The sequence below is a fragment of the Trypanosoma theileri genome, assembly GCF_002087225.1.
Source record: "Trypanosoma theileri isolate Edinburgh chromosome Unknown TM35_Tth_3_V1, whole genome shotgun sequence".
Lineage (NCBI taxonomy): Eukaryota > Euglenozoa > Kinetoplastea > Trypanosomatida > Trypanosomatidae > Trypanosoma > Trypanosoma theileri.
The window spans coordinates 1,033,350-1,052,339 of NW_021639845.1; the positions used below are offsets into that span (position 1 = coordinate 1,033,350).

The window sequence follows — 18,990 nt, forward strand, 5'->3', positions numbered from 1 at the left end:
AAAAAAAAAAAAAAAAAAAACCTATATCGTTGCGTTCTTACAGATTTACCCAAATCCAAATCCACATGAAAAAAAAAAAAAAAAACGAAAAAAAAAAAAACAAATATCATTATGGGCTGAGTGTTCAGTAACGATTACAGCATGAAGAGGCAGAGGAGGAAGAGAAATGTAAAGCATCATGCATTCTGTCCTTACATAGGGACAAGAAAACAAACAGACATAAGGAATATTGTTGTAAGTGAAGAAAAAGATAGAAGTGTATGGCTAGATCCTTATCATTCTCTCGATAACTTCTTCCTGATATTTTCTCCCCTTCACTTTATAATAGTATTTCATTTCTTGTGGTACGATATGAGGGAGAAAAAAAAAACTGAAAAGAAAAGACAGAGTTTGCGCACGTAGTAGTAGTAATAGTAGTAGTACTAAGGGGGAGGAAACACAGTGTGGAAATGAGAGGTTGGTGAATAAAATATAGCACACTGCAGACTTTTTGACTATTCTTATTACTCGCTGGTAAATTGTTTTTGTTCTTACTTTTTTTTTTTTACCTTTGTTTTTTTCTTCCTTTTTTTCAATCTTCAGGAATCTTTCCCTTTTTGGAGTTTTTTTTTTTTTCGTTTTTATCTTTGTAAACATCTTTTGAAGCGATGAGAACGTCTTGGGGAAGACCTCCTCTTGGGTCTCTCATGTAAAGGGAGTTTTCATTTACCAATCTCTGTCTTTATCCAAGCTGTATCATCGCATTTGGGTGTTTATATGCACAGATTGACGCATTGACCCTCTAATATTAAGGGAACATGCGTGTATTTAGTTCATGTATATATATTTGCTTATGTCTCTGTTATTTTGTGTTAAATTTTTTTTTTTTCTTGCTTTTTTTTTTTTTTTTTTTTTTTTTTTTTTTATGATGTCTCTCCTTCTCTCTATCACATGCACAGGTGAATATTGCCGTGTGTCATACACAGCACCACTATATCAAGTCAACATCTTACCTCACTGGTAAGAGGTTGTAAAGGTAAGAAGAAAAAGCAAAAAAGAGAAAGAAGTAAAACGACGCGATAAAAATATCAGAAAAAAAAAAAAACGAAAATAAGAACGAAAAGGGCTGCAGGCAAGAAACTTCTGAAAAGAGATGACAGGAGATCTTGAGCGATCTAGACGCCTGTATCAAACCCTATTGTTGCCGGATTTTAGTGGCATTGATGAAGTCCGCCAGGCATATAAGTCGTTGGCTTTGAAGTATCACCCTGATAAAAATCTTCATGACCCGTCAGCAGCCGAGAAGTTTCGTCAGGTTCGCGTAGCATATGAAATACTCTCATGTGTGGAGCGAAAGCGCAAGTATGATTGTACGCTTCGCCTTTTTCAACCACTTGGCTCAAACTCCTTCGCACCAGGGGCAAGGTCTGTACCAACTGCCACAACAGAGGGTGGTATGTTCGCCTCCTCCCCAATAGGAAATGCAACAAGTTGTATTTATGAAGAACTCTTCAACTACGCGGCAAAAAAGGCCGAACGGCAACAACGACGTCCATCTCCAAGTTGTACCCCGCGTGGTGACCGTGCGTCGCAGTACACAAAGGAGCAGAAGGAATTTTTTAGGAAGCGAGAGAAGGAGCACCAAGCCGAGCTTCGCAGAAGATTGGAGCAGGAAAAACGTGAACAACGGGCAAAGGAGTTGGAGGCGCTACGTCGTGAACAGGAAAGACGCGAGGAGGCACTCCAACGCTCACAGCAGCGACGTGCACGTGCCACTGTCTCCTCTCGTGCCTATTCTTCCACAGGGATTCGACGTTCCTCGCCGTTTCCCCGCCCCGCTCCGGAGCAGCCACCGCCGCAGTCTGCTGATAAGAAGAAATTCGTGAAGAGCAATTCGGCACGTGAGATTCACATTGGCTCTAGTCTGCCGGAGACGGTGCGGGCGGTTCCATCGCCGCGGCATCGTCGTCCTTCACTCGACTTGGATGCGGAGCGGGCGGAACGTATCCGCCGTGAGAAGGAGCGACAGGCGGAGGTGCGGCGTAACGAGCAGGAGAAGTACTTGGAGCGTCTCATGCGACAGCGCATCCGCGAGGTGCGACTCCGCGAGCGGGAGGCGGAGGAAGAACAGCGGCGTGAACGTGATAACCAACAGCAACTACTCGCACTTGCAGAAAGAAGTGAGCGGGAACAGGTGATCGCCCCACAGGAACAACTCGAGCGGCGGCGGCTCTGGCGTGAGTGGCAACAGGAACTGCGAGGGCAAATAATGGCGATGCGCCGCGCTGGGCTTGCAGTCGCACATGAGGAGGCCCTCTGTCACCTTCGCAACAGTGAGGCAACAGAATTTGCACACTTAGAGCTACGATTCCGTGAAGGTATCGGACGTATAGGGTTCCTAGATCAGTATCGTCGTCTGTTGCGAGAGGTGGCGCTTGAGTTGCAAAAGATAAAGCAAAGGACGTTAATGAACGATGCTTTGGGTGATGGATGTGCTATTATCAGGCGTGAGGAGCATGCGGCTTGGAGTCTCTTAGACCTACTAGTAAATGAGTGGAGAAGTCGCTTAGCGTTGCAGCAGAATGAAGAGGATGAGATTTTCCAATTAATTAGGAAACGTGCAAACGAACGACAGTCGGTACACCTCTGTGAAGAGGAACGAGCACGAATCTCTGAGCGAGAAGCTAGTGCTGCTACTATTGCCCTTTTGCAAAAGGAAATTGAAGAATTAAAGCTCACATTGCAACCTTGTTGTTCTTCGGTAGTGTCTGATAAGGTACCAGATAAGGTTCCCACTCTCCCACAATTTCGAGCTGAATTTGTGACGGTTGATGGTATCACTACAGTGCCACAATATCCTGCAGACAACACTCAGAGTAATCATCAGGAAAGTCTTAGTCTTTCGGGAAATGGTACCTGTAATGGCAGCGGCGGCGGCAACAACGGTAACAGCGGTGGATTGCGTGCGTGGATAGAGAGTGCTTCCAGGCGTCTTCCTCGCCGAGGCACATCTCCTGGCGCGGCTGCACCATTACAACCACGTTGTCCAACATCATTATCATCATCATCAGCAGCAACGGTTCCTTTAACTGGAGTAGGGATTGGAGAACCTGGCGCATCAGATCGTACAGTGCTTTTAGAAGGCAAAGTTTCTACGAGTCCACCACCTGCGCAATATGACAGTGTTAGTGGCAATAGTACTGCTGGTCATGGATTTTCGAAAGTTAAACCGACACCTACAATGCCCTCACTTGATGTTTCTTTTAATTCTGGACAGTTACGTGTTGTTGCGACTGGGTCGGAGGCCCTGTTGGAGCACTCTTCTTTACATCGCAGCGAAAGTCATTGACCGCTGCACTGAAAAAAATGTGATAAATGGGTTGGACTTCACTCACTCCTACTGTGTGGATAGATACCGCTTACAGAAGGGTCGTTCACCCTCTGTAGACGGATGCACCCCATATTATTATTGTTTTTTTTTTTTTTTTCCATTCGTATGGATGGCTTTCTTTTTTTCTTGGTCTTATTAACCCCATATTATTATTTTTTTTTTTTTTTTTTTTTCTGCCATTCGCATTATATTTTAAGTTTGTGTAGAATATACTTGTTTTCTTACTATTGCGAAAGTAAGAAAAGAAGGTCTAGTCGTTGGCGACTAATTGTATATTTTTATTTGAAGGTGTGCCAACTTTTTTTTGTCGTGAAAAGAGAAAGAGAAGGGGATGGGGGTGGGTGAATTCTCTCTGATGTTCCTCATTTGCTGACTTACTCGATTAGCCAGCACATTCGGTGATAGTTAATTCTGGATAACTCACTCTCTCTATACATATTTATATATATAATATATATATATATATATATATATATATAATCCCATATTCATCTTCGTATATGGTTGCTCAGTTGTTCTTTGTTTACTTGTTTGGCTTGTTGTGTTTTCTATGTTTTTTTCATGACCTATCATATCCAAGAAAGAAAAAAAAAAAAAAGAATATTTGTAGAGAAACGGGTGCAACATTACAATCTGTTTTTTTTTTTTTTTTTTTTTTGTGAATGTACTTTTTGTACAACGTGTCAATCATAATTTAAGAAGAGGTAATGAGATCTCTTCATTCTGGGCTTTCTTTGTACTAGGTAATACAAGTTCAGGTGTATCGATATCATAGATGATAGTATGAGTAAGAATGACCTGATGGTGTATTTCACTGAAAAGCAATTTTCCCCCGTGGTTTATGCAGCTATCGTTGGAATGAAACTTCGTTCGAGTGATAAATCTTTCACCCTCTAATGACCACGTTTTCTTTTTTGCTACCACTACTATTACTATTACTACTAGTACTAGTACAGGTGGCGCTCCCATTTACGACTACAGCGATGGTCAAGGTTCCTCTCGGCATCGATCTTGATCTCAACCTAATGTATGCTGTTTTCAACTGCAGTTTTGTTGCGCACAGACACGACTGGTTGTTCAAATTGATACGAAATAAAAAAAAAGGACGGGAACGGGAAATCCCTTTTTTATTATATTCTGCTTAACAAGGTGGACTAACACGCTGATTGAAGAAGGTGGGGCATTTTTTCAGTGTCAACTTCTTTTCTTACTCCGCGTGACTGTGAGGAAGGAGAGGTGTTGAGATATTTGTGGTGGTTGTACGCAAGGCGTTTGAGTTATGAATAAAAGGATTTGATTGACAATGAGTTTTTCTTGTACTAAAACACGGCAAGATGCGCAGGGCCAGGAGTTAGTGATATACCATCGTGAAATGGAAGTATCAATTACTATTGGCCACTTTATACATTTATTTTTTTACCCTCTCCCTTGTACATATATTTATATATATTTATATATATATGTGTGTGAGTGCCACATGTAGGGATGAACAAGTGTAAAGGATATATATATATATATATACATGTAAAAGATGAAGGATAAAGTGAGATAAAATGGAAGAGAAAATGGCAGCAGAAAAGGGGATAAAAAAAAGTTGATCGTTTTTTTCTTTTTATTTTATTTATTTTAGTTTTTTTTTTTTTTTTTAATTCATCTTTTTTCCCCCCTAGAGGAGAAGGTACTTAAACTCCCTATAGTTTATATAGAAGCCCTTTCTTTGTTTGTAGTTATACGTATATATATATATATAGATATATATACAAGGGAAAAAGGAAATAATGGGTTACAGTTTTTCACGAGCACAGATGGAAGACTACAAGGAACTCGTCAAGAGTCGTTTCTCAGAAGAGGCAATCGAGTTCCTGTATATCAAGTTCCACAAGGCGGCGCCGGATGGACTCATGACTCCTATACAATTCAAGCGCTACATTGATAGTACCGGTGTATACAAGAATTATAAACGTACGCACCTCACTACTTCATCAGGTGGGTATAATAACAGTAACGGTGGTTACAATGATCATACGGCGTCAAGAATGACTTCTATACAAGTTGTGGATCAGGAGATGTATTTGCATCTTTTTCGTGGTTATGATCGTGATTGTGATGGTGTAATTTCCTTCCGAGAGTTCCTACTATATCATCTTGCTGTGATGTATAGTACAGAGGAGTTGTTTGTTGTTGTTTTTAACGCTTATGATGATGATCAAGACGGATATCTTTCTCATAATGATATATACAATACCATTACCGCTGCAACTCGTTATGTGGGTGACTGCGACGTTGAGGACCGTGAAGTGAAACGTGTTATCAATGAAGAGACACAACGTCTCATGTACTTTCTAGATGTGCGGAAAGACGGACGAATTCGAAGGGATGACATGCGTCTTATCACACAGAAACACCCTGAGGTGCTGGAGAAGATGAAGAATTTAATGTAGAATATTAGAGCGCAAAAGAGAAGAAATAAATAAAGGAAAAAAAAATTGTAGAAAGAGATCAAATAGAGGAAAAGGTTATATCATTCCCCAAGAATAAGTTGAGGTGTATTGTCTTTTTCATTGTTCTTTATTGTTGTTATTTTACTAATTGTTCCATACCCTCTCATTCTCCCTTCCCCCATATTATAGTTGCTGCTTGTATTAGAGGTAGTAATAATGCAATGCAGCGACTCAGCCATTGTCATGTTTTGGTATGAGTCTCTGAGTCAAGGTTAATTGTCTTGTTGATATATTGACATGTCCAGAGTAAAATACCTTACATATATTTATGTCTACATTTTCATATTTGTATTCATATATATATATATATATATAATTTATGCCTTTTCTTTTTTTCTCTTTTATTCGGTTCTTTTTTTTTTGCTTTACTTTTTTCGATATATGTATATATTTTTTTTTGGCCTTAGTTACACTTATAAAAAAAGTGGTCTATATTTGTTTTTATTCTAGGCGTGACTTTTACGGGTTGTATACGGTCACATCAATTATTCCAAACCAACGTTAATATTTCCACTTCCACAGTATGTACAAGTCATCAGGGATAAAGAGTAAACCGCACTTCACATTGCGTCATGGTGCGAACGGAGAGGAGTCCAAATCCACGGGTGATCAACAGCGGAAGTTGCGTGAAACCCTCACGTCAATGGAAGCAACTCCAAATACTATAAAAACAACAAATGTCGCAAGTTCGGTAAATGTTAATAGAGGGAAACACCGCCGCGTAGCGCGACAGTCGCATCAACAACATATGCGGCCATGGCATTCCTCATCGAAATATTTACTAAAACAATCCCGAACAATTTCCTCCAATGGTGATTCTTTTTCAAGCGACCCAACGGTTCCCAATAAACCTATTGGCTCCTTGTCACTTTCACAATCAAATGATAAAGTAGTAACATCACCAAAATGTCTTTGTGTTGACAACGAAGAGAATGGCAGAATTGCAGCAAATGTTAATCTAAATAGTAGTAAAAATGGATGCCCGACATGTCAATTATCCATGGCCGAAGCGGGGCTTTCCATTTCATTAAAAGAAGATAGTAGTCCTGCGAACCTCTCTTGTCGAGCTTCTTCTAAAAAGAAAGGAGTATTCCAAAGAGCTACACGAACAGGGAACAGACGTGAGGAAATTAACGAAAAACGTATACCAAAAGATACTAGCCTTTCGTTTTCTATGCTTGAAGAAGGAGCAATGAGGCTACTTCAATATGGTGATGGGAGGAAAAAGAAAAAGGTAACTAAAAAGAAGTTATTTTCACAAGATACAGCGCCAGTAACATGCTTGGAGAACCAATCTATTTCTAAAGAAAACGTATTGCTCGAGCCTGCTGAGGAGGAGAAGCACAAGGAAGGAAAACAAGAAGAAAAAGAAGATAAACGAAACCTTTTGCAGGATGTGGAAATATGCAAAGACGATAAACCTGAGGATGTCAGAGAAAAAAAAGAAGAAGAAAAAGAAGATCAAGAAGAAAAAGAAGAAGTACTAAATACAAATTCGCACATCAGTAATGTTTTTCATGAACCAGAAAACACACCACCAACGAAATGCGTAGTACCTGTTGTGACAGAAGAAAGAGAAACGGTAATATGTCCTCCATATATTACGCAAGAAAAATCTGTTGATAACTTAAAAAATATAGAACGTTGTTTTTTATCGTTGAGAGCTGGTAACAGTTGCCTCTCATCATCATCAGTACCATCACCGTCATTGTCTGCAAGAAGTACAAGAAATGCTCTCTTGCATTATGGGAGTCAGGGTTACAACTTTACACCAGAGATAAGTCCTGCCCTTTCTCGTCTTGTAGATGATCATGTTGTTGCGGCTTTGTCAGCAAGTGTTATGGAGATGATGCAGCACCGACGTGCGAATTTGCGCCGTCTAGCTGAATATCTTACAGAAGCTATTGCTCAGGTGGGACGCAGTAAAGGTGTTGAATATGGAGATGTGCGATATTATGTATTTGGAAGTGTTTCGATGTGTACAGTGTTGCCAGATGGCGATAATGATATGACAATTGAAGTTGATAGGCTTTTAAATCCTACTAAAGTGGGAGGGAAGCGAAAAAATCTTACTGACTCATCTGATATTGTTGCTGTAAACAGTTCAATTAGCCGAAGTGGTAATACTAGTAGTTGTAGTAGTTCTTGTGGTGATGCTGGTGATGGTGTTGGTGGTGGTAATAGTTGTTCTGCGGATATATCATCATATCAGGCGGCGGCGATAGCGAGTGGTGAACTTCTTTCGCAGGTAGCAGAATATTTGCGAGAACACAATTCTTTTGTCTATGTTGATGCGCTTATACTTGCCGAAGTGCGTGTTCTTAAGCTTCTTATGGATGGGGACAGCTACGACATTACGATGGGACAATTGGGTGGCGTTGATTGTGTTCGTTTTTTACATGAAATGGACATGATAATAGGATGTCAACATCTTTTAAAACGTACACTTCTTCTTTTAAAAGCATGGTGTTGTTATGAGGCTCATGTACTCAGTGGTCAGGGTGGATATATATCATCCTATGCAGCCACTATCATGCTTATTGCAATGATGAACACTGTTGAGTTTCTTGAAGACGTAGAAGAAGAGGAGGATGATAAGAAGAATGATAATCATGATGATAATAATGATAGAAGAAAGAATAAAGAGGATAAGGAAAAGGATGAGTACAAGGAAGTGGGAAATGCAAACGAAAAAAAGACGCATAATAACTCTGATGGTTGTAAGAAAACGGTGAGTGGCGATGAGGCTACCGAGCATCCCCGCCGTAGTAGTGTGAAAGAGATATCTGCTCTTCAACTTTTTGGTCGATTTCTCAAGTTCTTCAGTTACTTTGACTTTGAGCGGTACTGTGTGACGGTGTTCGGGCCGCTGCCGTGCGCGAGTGTGACGGGGGCGTCGCTCGATCTCACGCAACTCGAAGCGGACGACACGTTGGGCCTCACCGCCGCTGGGCAGGCCGCCATTGGCCACTGCGTCCGCCGACGTCGAACTCCGCTCGTGACGGTCAGTGGCGTGCGGCATATGCTCCACAGCGAACAGCAGCGACGGCAGGGGGTTGCGGCGGCTAATAATAATAATAATAATAATAATAATAATAATAATAATAATAATAATAATAATAGTGTAGGGAGAGGAGAGGGAGGACACGTTGGTCTTAACTACCGCGGTACTCCAGAGGAGGATGCTGCACTGTCGTGCCCAACCTGTAACACCAGTGGATTTCCCCTCCGGACAATGAATGTAATGGACCCGCTACGCTGGAGTGCTAGTGTTTGTCGTGGAGTCTGTCGAAATCATCTGCAGCGCATTCGTCGGGCGTTTCAGGAGGGATTGACATTATTTGATATGGCGTCTACACGACTCAACGATACTTTAACTTCATCCTCTGCACGGAGCAGTGGACGGAGTGAGGCCGGGGTAGAAAGTCTGACAAGTGCTTGTCAGGAAGGTGGAAGTGCAAACGGCTCTTTAGACGGAGAATTAATGCGAAATAACGAACTAAATTCTCTAAAGGGTAGTATTCTGCAAGGCCTGTTTGGACAAACACTTAGGGTACTGGGGGAATATCCCCCAGGTTCTGCATTCTTGCGCTCACAACCAAAACTGGCACAGTGTGAAAATTGCACGAAACCTTCCTTTCTTTGTGTACCCAACGCTCAGGAACTATGTGAGGCACAATTCACATTTGGTATACGTGAAGAGACCCCAAGTAGTAGAGATGAACGTGAAACCACTGGAAGGTATCGATTGCTTGGGCCTTTTTGTGATGAAAATAATTCCTCACACCCCTCTGCAGCTTCTCAACCACAACCATCACCACCGCAACAACAACAACAACAACAACAAATGGGTCTGTTGACATGTTCGGTTCCAATGGCAACGACATCATCATCACCATCATTAGGAGCACCTGTTCCATCTACAATTCCCTCCCTTTCCGACTCTTCACGTATTGGAAACAGTGTGGGTGGGGGACTAAGAGGAGGAGGATGGCTAGGGGCCGGCAGTCACTCCTGTGAAGGATTTCCTTTAAGCTCAATTGGAACACGGCATCATCTTGCGCGTGGGGTCCCACTAGTTCGAACCTGTCTAAAAGGTGGAAATGGGTTAAGAAGTCAACGTGGGGGTCCGGCTGTTGTCACAGCTAACAGTGGTTTTCTCTACCCTACTGATCCCAATTCTTTTTCGTACTATCCTGGTTACATGATGAATAGAGCGCCCCAGATGAACAGTAGAACATCAACCAAACGCAACAACACGGATGGAGTAGCACCAGGTTTTGCACAAACATCATCATCATCAACGGATATGTCTCTTAAGGGTCCTAGAAGTTCTCAGGTGCAGCAAAATTTTTGGAGTGTTGATCCAGTACTTCATTCCCCTTGTGATGCTACTAACGCCATGATGAACGGTGCCAATGGTGTGACTGTTGCCTCCAATTCGGTGTCACAGCAACAACCAGTAACGTATGCCTATGGATTTTGATTGAGTACTCTCTCTTTCTTTCTTTCTTTTTCGTTACGATATAATGCATATACAAGTAAACACATGAGGGACTAAGAAAGAAAAAAGACAAAGTTTGTGAGAATGAACATTTTGCTGCTGTTTTCCTCTGATTTGTAAAAGAATGTTTGGTGTTTTATTTGTGATTTGTGTTTGATATGTGAGGGAAAAAAAAAAATGTATACGTTTTCTATTGAGAGTGAAGAGATGATATACGTGTTTCTTTAGTTAAATGAGAACCTCTTTAAGCCATACGTGAAATGGCGTGTGAAGTTATATATCAAGGATACAGACAACGGCACACTTCGTGATATCCGTTTGTTATTGTTTTATTATTCCCTTTTGAGTGTTTTTTTCTTACTTCCGCATGTTTTTTTTTTTTCTTTTTCTCTCACTCTCTCCACTCTCCCCCTCTTAGAATGAATGACCTTTTTACGTGTATACAATTTGATGCAAATAGCGAAAGAGTTTCATTTATGAAAAATGAATCTTATTGGGAAAGTAAAGGGTTCACAGGAAATATTGTGTTTTATATTGTTCCTCTTTTCATTTATTTGAGAGAGGGGAGGAGGAAGTTTGTCTGCAGAAAATCTTGCTGTTTGCTTTTGTTTGTGCAACCATCTTTTTTTTTTATTTTCGTCGATTCATCACTTTTGTTGTTCTGTCTGTTTTACTAGCAGGAACTCTGGCCGCCCTTCTTTCTTTTAATGATTATCTATTTCGTCTTTTTTTTCGTTACAACTTTTTTTTGCCTTGGTCCTTTTGATGTGGCACTTCTCTTAGTTCTCATGAAAAAGATATGACCAGTATTTTGACAGTTTTTTTTTTGTATTTTTTTTTTTTCGCTTTCTATTATTATTATTATTATTATTATTATTATTATTATTATTATTATTATTAATTGTTCTTCTTCTTGTTATTATTATTGACTTTTTGTTGCCTGTGATTGTGATTGATTTTTTTTTAATTCTTTTTTTGGTTTTATGATGATATGAGGTAGATAGATGCCAGTGTCAGGGGAAGGCCTGGGCGACGACGACGACGACAACGGTGCTCCATCTGGCCCTCCATTTAATCCTCCTCTCAACATTCAGCGTGCACACAAAGTTCTTGAGTTGTTAGAAAAGCATAACTGTCGTTCCTTTATTGATGCTGGATGTTCCCGCGGGGATTTGCTACGTTTTCTACTTTTTTCTCAGTTACGTGAGCATTCTTTCTCTAATGTTGTGGCAATTGATATGAACGAAAACTTACTTAGAGAAGCTAGTCGCACTGCACCACCATCAGTCTCTTTTAGTTTGGTAGCGTTGCTACACCCTATGCAGGTGGACTTCATTCTGGGTGATCTCACAAGGCCACCAAAACTCTCATCTAATGGAAATAATACTAATGAACCGAAAACATTGGAATCAGACATATCATTTCCCTTAGTATCTTCACATTTTGACGCCATTATTTCTATTGAAGTTTTGGAGCACATAAATCCAGAAGATGTTCCAGTGTTTACCGAAGTTCTCTTCGCTCACCTCGCGGCAAAATGTGGAGCACGGATTATTATTATCACAACGCCCAATCGGGATCGTAATGTGACCAAAACTAAAGAGAGAAATAATGATGATTTGCAAGCCGATTCTATTCGTTCTTCAAATTCTTTTTGGGTATCTGGTGTACCATACCAAGTTAGGAACGCGGATCATAAATTTGAGATGAGTGCTACCCAGTTTAGACATTACTGCGATTATGTGGTAGAAGCCTACCGACCGTTTGTGACCTCATACAGAGTTTTTGGTGTAGGAGGTCATTTTACCCAAGGGGCTGTGTTTTTTACTAAATTATATCCATCTGATTCTCTCTCTCATACTGACATGAAACATCTTAACTTTCGTTCTGAAATACCTAAAAAATCTGTTTCTCGAAGTCGAAATTATTTAGGGCGACAACAAGGATTGTGTATTCCATCGGATTTGAATAATGACGCAATTAATATTTCTTGGGTCCACGATATCGATAGTCGAACCCGTTTATTTCCTTGGGATGCTATTTTTGGAGAACTGTCTGAGCAACCTGATAATTTTAAAACATTGCTGTACAGAACTCCATTTAACTACCGCTTACTCGTCTCAGTGAAGGTTCCTCATCTTTCTTTGTGGGAAAGGATTGAAGTTGTTGTGAGGGAAAGCTTTTCCGCCGCTGCATGTAAGATTGGAGGGAGTAACAGGAGGTATACCATCAAGTTAAGATTTGGTGATGTGGTAAAATCACATAATTACCGATTGATTGAACCATTTAATGCAAGTTTATGTGCATTAATTAGTACATTACTTGAACAAGAGAAACGGTATAAAAAAGAGGCAGAACGTAAGACATATCTTCTTTCAACACCTGTTGTATTTCAAGTTCGTATTGCTCGGGGTATCTATTCACTTCTTCATTGGTTTCTCCACAAACATTGGGGCAATGATAAACTATATATTTACCTTCAGAATGACAAATATGGTTCTGCAAAGGAGACACTATCTCAAGATGAAATTCTTATTATATTGTTTTTGGTTACTGCTGGTTTGCTGAAAGAGGTTATGGTAAATATTTCTTTTTGGCTGCAAGGAGCTTGCCGGATAAAGGATAGATCAGGGCGGAGCTTCACAGATTGTAAAGAGGAAAATACAAATGAAGAGCCAACAAACAAGATCAATGTATCTTCAGTTGATCATAAGTGGCTCAATCGTCTGGCCAACTCCCTTTCAGACTGTCAAATACCTGTGCATCCTTTTCTAGCCAATTAGAATTTTTTTTTTTTTTTGCCTTCTATATATTTTCAGATTGGGTCTTTTTTTTTATTATTATTATCTTTATTTCTTCTCTGCAAATGACTGTGCGGTCCGTCAAGGAGATTTCTCTACGTTTTTTTTTTTTTTTTCATGTGTTACTTATTTCTGTTTATCTTCATTTTTTTTTCTGTTTTTCACATGGATCTGTTTACCTGCATATATACACAAACGTGTCTGCATTTATAAGTTTAAGCTTGGGAAATGGGTGACAATATTGTAGCAAAGTCAAAGAAGGAAGAGACCGAGGAGGAACGTCGAGTTCGCAAGGAACGAGAGCGTGCAGAACGAAAAGCCAGAGAGCAAGCGGAGGCAAAGAAAGTTGTAACTGATGATCCTGAAAAAAAAGAAAGGAGACACAAGAGGGATGAGACCGAGGAGGAACGTCGAGTTCGCAAGGAACGAGAGCGTGCAGAACGAAAAGCGAGAGAACAAGCGGAGGCAGAGAAAGTTGTAACTGATGATCCTGAAAAAAAAGAAAGGAGACACAAGAGGGATGAGACGGAAGAGGAACGTCGAGTTCGAAAGGAACGAGAGCGTGCAGAACGAAAAGCGAGAGAACAAGTGGAGGCAGAGAAAGTTGTAACTGATGATCCTGAAAAAAAAGAAAGGAGACACAAGAGGGATGAGACTGAGGAGGAACGTCGAGTTCGAAAGGAACGAGAGCGTGCAGAACGAAAGGCGAGAGAGGAGGATGTTGCTGGAAGGGAACAACCACCACCACCACAACAACAACAACAACTACTACAACAACAGGAGCAGCAGCTCCCCAACGATAGTGATAGTAACATCAACAATGCCAGCAACAGTCAGTACAAGACGCATGGCGAACGTGGGTCCTCTGACGGCTACGAGGGTGTTGAGGAGGAGGAGTCAGCGGTGGTGTCTGGCGGACGGCGGGAGGATCTCGCGGCGGCGATGGACGCGGAGAACAACGCGATCCGGCGGGCCGCCGATGGGGCGCGGGAGGCGGCTCGCCGCGAGGAGAGCCGCCGGGCGGAAGCGGAGAGTGAACGGCTGGCGGCGGAGCGGCGGGAGCGACGGCGGCGGGAAAGGGAAGAGCGGCGGCGCGGTAAAGAGAACGGAGTCGCGGAAGCAGTCAGTGCGGTGGCAGGAACAAGTTCGCTTGGCGTCGCTGATTTGCAGCGTCAGGGGTATCGTAGTCAGTTTGAGAAGGACATGCAGCGAGCTACCGCACTACGGCGATTGGTGGATATGGATGATAACGCCGCCGTTCTAGTGGATATCCCACCACAATCGCAGTATGACTTGTACATTCGGAGTTTTGGAAAGATGGGCCGCAAACAGGCTGGTGTGCAGATCCCACCCGAGGAGGATCGTAACGATGCAGAAGTGCAGGTAGAGCGGGTACGGGTGCGGCATCGTGGGGCTCAAGTGCCTCGTGACCTGGGATTATATCCTGAACAATATATAGATCGTTCTACTTATTTTACAAAGGATGTGGATCATCTTGCTGTGGGAGATGCTGTAGATGAAAAAGATATTAATACTAATGAAGGTGCATTAACAGATACAACTGGAGCACAAATTGTTGATACTACCTTATTATTGAATTTTTTGGGCCGTGTTTTTCCTGTGATGCGGGCAGTTTTGGATGAAAATGAGGAGGATAGAGCTGGACCAGATGCTACAAAATCAAAAAGTGAAACACAGTTTTCAACATCTTATACAACCCTTTGCTTCCCTGGTACTCGAAATAGACCAGTCGTAAAGGTTGCCTTTAATCCCTGTACACCAATGTATGTAGCTGTATTATATGGACAAAAGATGGAGGAAGGTCCATCAAAGAGCCTAGATTTTTATTTATCAGTTATTTTATTATGGAATATATTTGATTCTTCAACACCAGAAAAAATACTTGTAAGTCCATCTCTTATTACCTGCATTTGTATGAGTCCAAGACGGCCGTATTTAGTGTATGGAGGGGCTGAAGATGGATCAATTTGTCTATGGGATTTACGTGAACCGGAGAGAAATCATACTGCAGCAGGACATTATGAACGTAATGCATTTCGACTTCCTTCATTTGCTACTTCATGGCTCTCTGGTAATCATACTACTTCTATAGTTACTGTGGCAGTCTCTGGATACAATGCTGTAGTGGGTCTTCGCAAAGATGAGACTGAACAGTTGGTTTCTCTTGATGCTTCAGGTAAGATACATTTTTGGTTTTTGAATGAAAAAGATCAATCAAAAGGTATAATTAGTGATACCGAAAATGGTTTACACATGTTTTCAACAGTACGTTTGTTTTTAGCAACATCTAAAAATGAGGATCATACCTCTTGCATGTCAGTAATGCAAGACGCATTTTCTCTTGATTTTGTTCCTACCGATACCTCTCACTACGTGGTTGCATGTGCTGAGGGAGTTCGTCACATTAGTCGATTTGGTAGTGTAGCAGCACCTTCTCTCTATGCCCCGTCTTCGCATTTTTTTGGTCGTCAGATCGCTGTCCCTTCTTGTGTACGATACAGTACTGTTGATAGTCGGATTCTCTTAGTAGGCTATGATGATGGTAGCTTACGTCTCTATTTGCAAACAGATGGTAGCCCACAGCTCTCTATCCCATTAGGTATTCATCGCATCACAGAGATTCGCTGTAGTGGGACAGACAAATGGCTTTTATGGGCTCTTGATGCTAGTGGTACATTGTATTTGATTGATTTGGCGAAAAAAGACAAGGAATTTCCAGTTTTTTCACAAACACTTTCTCAGCCAGAAACAGGTGTATGTACGTGTTTTGACATACCACCTGAAGGAAAAGCTGAGAGTCGTCTGATTGTGCTCGGGTTTGAGAAGGGTATAGTTCAGTTACACACTCTTAGTGAACGTACACATCCACCGAGTTCTGACAGGGATGAGCATTGGTTGTAATTAGAAGAATAAAGAAAGAAGAAACTGATTGTTATGGTGGGGATTATAGGAGTAAATGAAATACAGAGAAGGGACTGCATGTCCTTCACAGTGTCCCTATATTATAAATCTGTCTGATACTCAAAAAAAATATATATATATATATATATATATATATATATATAGAACAAGTGATTGAAGGAATACTCCTTCTTCTTGAGAAAAGGAAAAATCATATTAGCGGGCAGGGTTTAAAAAAAAAAAACAGAAGAGGGGAAAAAACAAGGGAAACTCTCACTGTTTTTGTATGATGATGCAATATATATATATTTTTTTTCTTTCTCATTTTGTTTTCTTTATTCTTTTCCTATCCAATCTCTCGCCCCTTCCTCCTCTTTCTTGTGTTGATCTCTGTTTGTGTCACTCATGCCTTTTTTCCTTTTTTTCTTTCTTTCTTTTTTTTTTTTTTTTTTGGTGCTACACATGCCTTCCTTCTCCTACAACCTAGATGTAGGATATTGGGTTCTTGATTGAATGTAGAGGGTAATGTTTTTTTTTTTTTTTATTATTTTTTTCACCATATTTCTCCCAATATGACGTGAAGAATCTGAGAGAGAAGGTGTACTATATTTAATATACACATCAATGAATATCCCATTATTTTCTCTTGTTTTTTTTTTTGTTTTCTTTCTATACTAGTCTCTCATTTTTTTTGTTATTATTATTATTATTATTATTTTTTTTTTTTTTATATTATTAAATTAACATATTTTTTTTTTTTTGTATTTTTACGTACTACTTCGCTGCGTATTGGATGCGTCGGTGTAATTATAGAGTCGGAGATAGTATACGTTTTACTCTCTGGAGTCGTTGCAACAGCCAATCTGCTGCAAATATGGATACAAAAAATGAAAAGTTTTCTTACCGTTCTAGATGGCTTTATGCATTTCCGTTTCGTACTAAACGGTTGGACGATTTTATACATTCAGGGGAAGATACTGTGGTTTCCATAGCGTACACATATCGCAATGATACCAAAAATATCACGGTGACTTTAATTCCACTGCAACATTTTGCTCATCCTCATTTCTTTCTCCAGGTGGATAACTTGTGTAGTCAACATCAATCGGTATTGATGGAAGGTCGAACACCTCTTACGGGTGCTCCCTACTCCACTATTGTTCCTTCTCGGGATGCTGAGCGTTCTGTGCGTCCTGCAGAGCACGAAGATGATGAAGGTTGGGAACCGCGTGAAATTGAACGTTTTTGGCAACCTTTTTCTTGGGGAGTTAAGGAATCTCCTAACTATACTGTTATTCATGCTGCAGATAAGTATGATTACGAGAAATTGCCGTTGTGGTGTTCTCTTCGGTTTAATATACCTCTTTTTGGAAGTTTTGGACGAGAAAAACACTGTTTAGACATGATTTACCCTTTAGCTGCAAATGGTTATAAATCCTTTGCTATTCCCTGGGGTGCAGCTCACATGCCAATCTTTAATGAGATGCTTCTCGAGAATGGTTTTGAGCAAGTTGGGATGTGTTCACTAGTGATATTTAATCGCATTGATGGAGACATAAGCGCAGGGGAATATGAAAGAATTTGTCGAATGCAAAAAAGACGACAACAAGTTGTTGAAATGGCTTCGTTACTGGTAGTATTTCTTGCACTGTTGCTGATGCGAGACGCAGTAACCATTGAGTATAAGTAAAGGGGAACTATCGACATTTTTTTTTTCTATCTGAGTGTTTCTCCTGGGAATATTTACTCCTCAGGGCGGATTTCTTTCTGCATTTATTTTTTATTTTTATTTTATTTTTATGCTTTGGAGAATTATTATTATTATTATTATTATTATTTTGCTCTACATTCACTAGAGAAACAAAAAAAAAAAAAAAAAAAGAGCTTCTCTAGGGTGAGGGATACAGTGACAGTGGAATAAAACTTTTTTTCTTTTTTTCTTCTTCCTTTTCTAAATTAATGAAAGACGTTAGAAGTACTTTACTTGCAGCAGCCGCATGGTAGTGCTGGAGTCCCCACACTTTACCGCCGAGAACAGTTATTTATCTTCATTGGAAAAGACAGAGAGTGGCCTGGATGTAAAGAACAATGACGGTGTGTCTCTTCACTGGTCTTTTTCGCCATCTGTAGAGGGCTCTGTAGGTAGCCTGGGATTTGGTGAAGAAGGATTAACTCAATCACCAAGCAGCGAAAAGGATGATTGTGATGAGGTGATCGACACAGCATCTCAATGCTTTGAATGCGGTGTAGTGCAAGAATCACAAGAAGCGAGAAGTGTCTTTGATGAAATACGTGATTTGCTGATATGTACCCCGTTAGATCAGCATCCTTTTTTTAACATGGACAAACAACGGTCACTTGTAGAGAGTGAACGATCACAGCGTCAATATGAGTTCTTTATTTCCATGGGACAACGGAACACACTTCCCCTAAATGAACAAAACATTTCCAGCAAGTCACTTCTCAACGAGGCACACCGTGTACATGTATCTCTTGTTCGTCGCCATAACAAAACATGCCAGGATAAAGGTCTTCCTATGAAGAATGAAAAGGAAATAAACCGTCAGTGGCGATGCATTGAGTCGGCTGTTGAGCGAGATCTATATATGGAGGGCACTGTGTTTGTACAACGTCGTCTGTCGTGTATGTGTATCTTTAACCCCGACAGTGATGAGCGGCCGTATTGGGACAGCGAGCACACACGTGAACAGCGGCTACAGCGACAGGGCAGAGTCCTCGAACGACTCGCGCAGCAGGCACAGCACGGCCAGGATCCGTTCTTTCTTCACTGAATGAATTCACACAGGGAAGTATGGGATAAATGCGCCTTATATAGGCGATAAAACGTCTATCATTATTATTGTTATTATTGTGACTCCCTCCCCCCCCCCC

At 40.8% G+C, this 18,990-nt stretch overlaps 7 protein-coding genes across 7 annotated transcripts; all 7 read left to right on the forward strand.

Annotated features, from left to right (window-relative positions):
* Positions 1-1,132: 1,132 nt before the first annotated feature.
* TM35_000034890 (chaperone DnaJ protein) lies at positions 1,133-3,328 on the forward strand (the record flags this gene model as incomplete). The annotated part of the gene is made up of 1 exon (XM_029022256.1): positions 1,133-3,328. The coding sequence occupies one exon, from the start codon at positions 1,133-1,135 to the stop codon at positions 3,326-3,328; it is 2,196 nt and encodes a 731-aa protein (XP_028886802.1).
* A 1,820-nt stretch (positions 3,329-5,148) lies between these two features.
* Positions 5,149-5,811, forward strand: TM35_000034900 (calcium-binding protein CML; the record flags this gene model as incomplete). Its single annotated transcript, XM_029022257.1, has 1 exon — positions 5,149-5,811. One exon carries the CDS (start codon positions 5,149-5,151, stop codon positions 5,809-5,811), a length of 663 nt encoding a protein of 220 aa, XP_028886803.1.
* A 583-nt stretch (positions 5,812-6,394) lies between these two features.
* TM35_000034910 (uncharacterized protein) lies at positions 6,395-10,357 on the forward strand (the record flags this gene model as incomplete). The annotated part of the gene is made up of 1 exon (XM_029022258.1): positions 6,395-10,357. The coding sequence occupies one exon, from the start codon at positions 6,395-6,397 to the stop codon at positions 10,355-10,357; it is 3,963 nt and encodes a 1,320-aa protein (XP_028886804.1).
* Positions 10,358-11,379: 1,022 nt separating this feature from the next.
* Positions 11,380-13,158, forward strand: TM35_000034920 (methyltransferase type 12; the record flags this gene model as incomplete). Its single annotated transcript, XM_029022259.1, has 1 exon — positions 11,380-13,158. One exon carries the CDS (start codon positions 11,380-11,382, stop codon positions 13,156-13,158), a length of 1,779 nt encoding a protein of 592 aa, XP_028886805.1.
* Positions 13,159-13,404: 246 nt separating this feature from the next.
* TM35_000034930 (WDdomain 60) lies at positions 13,405-16,098 on the forward strand (the record flags this gene model as incomplete). The annotated part of the gene is made up of 1 exon (XM_029022260.1): positions 13,405-16,098. The coding sequence occupies one exon, from the start codon at positions 13,405-13,407 to the stop codon at positions 16,096-16,098; it is 2,694 nt and encodes an 897-aa protein (XP_028886806.1).
* A 793-nt stretch (positions 16,099-16,891) lies between these two features.
* TM35_000034940 (uncharacterized protein) lies at positions 16,892-17,788 on the forward strand (the record flags this gene model as incomplete). The annotated part of the gene is made up of 1 exon (XM_029022261.1): positions 16,892-17,788. One exon carries the CDS (start codon positions 16,892-16,894, stop codon positions 17,786-17,788), a length of 897 nt encoding a protein of 298 aa, XP_028886807.1.
* A 307-nt stretch (positions 17,789-18,095) lies between these two features.
* On the forward strand, positions 18,096-18,890 carry TM35_000034950 (uncharacterized protein; the record flags this gene model as incomplete). Its single annotated transcript, XM_029022262.1, has 1 exon — positions 18,096-18,890. One exon carries the CDS (start codon positions 18,096-18,098, stop codon positions 18,888-18,890), a length of 795 nt encoding a protein of 264 aa, XP_028886808.1.
* Between the last annotated feature and the right edge of the window lie 100 nt (positions 18,891-18,990).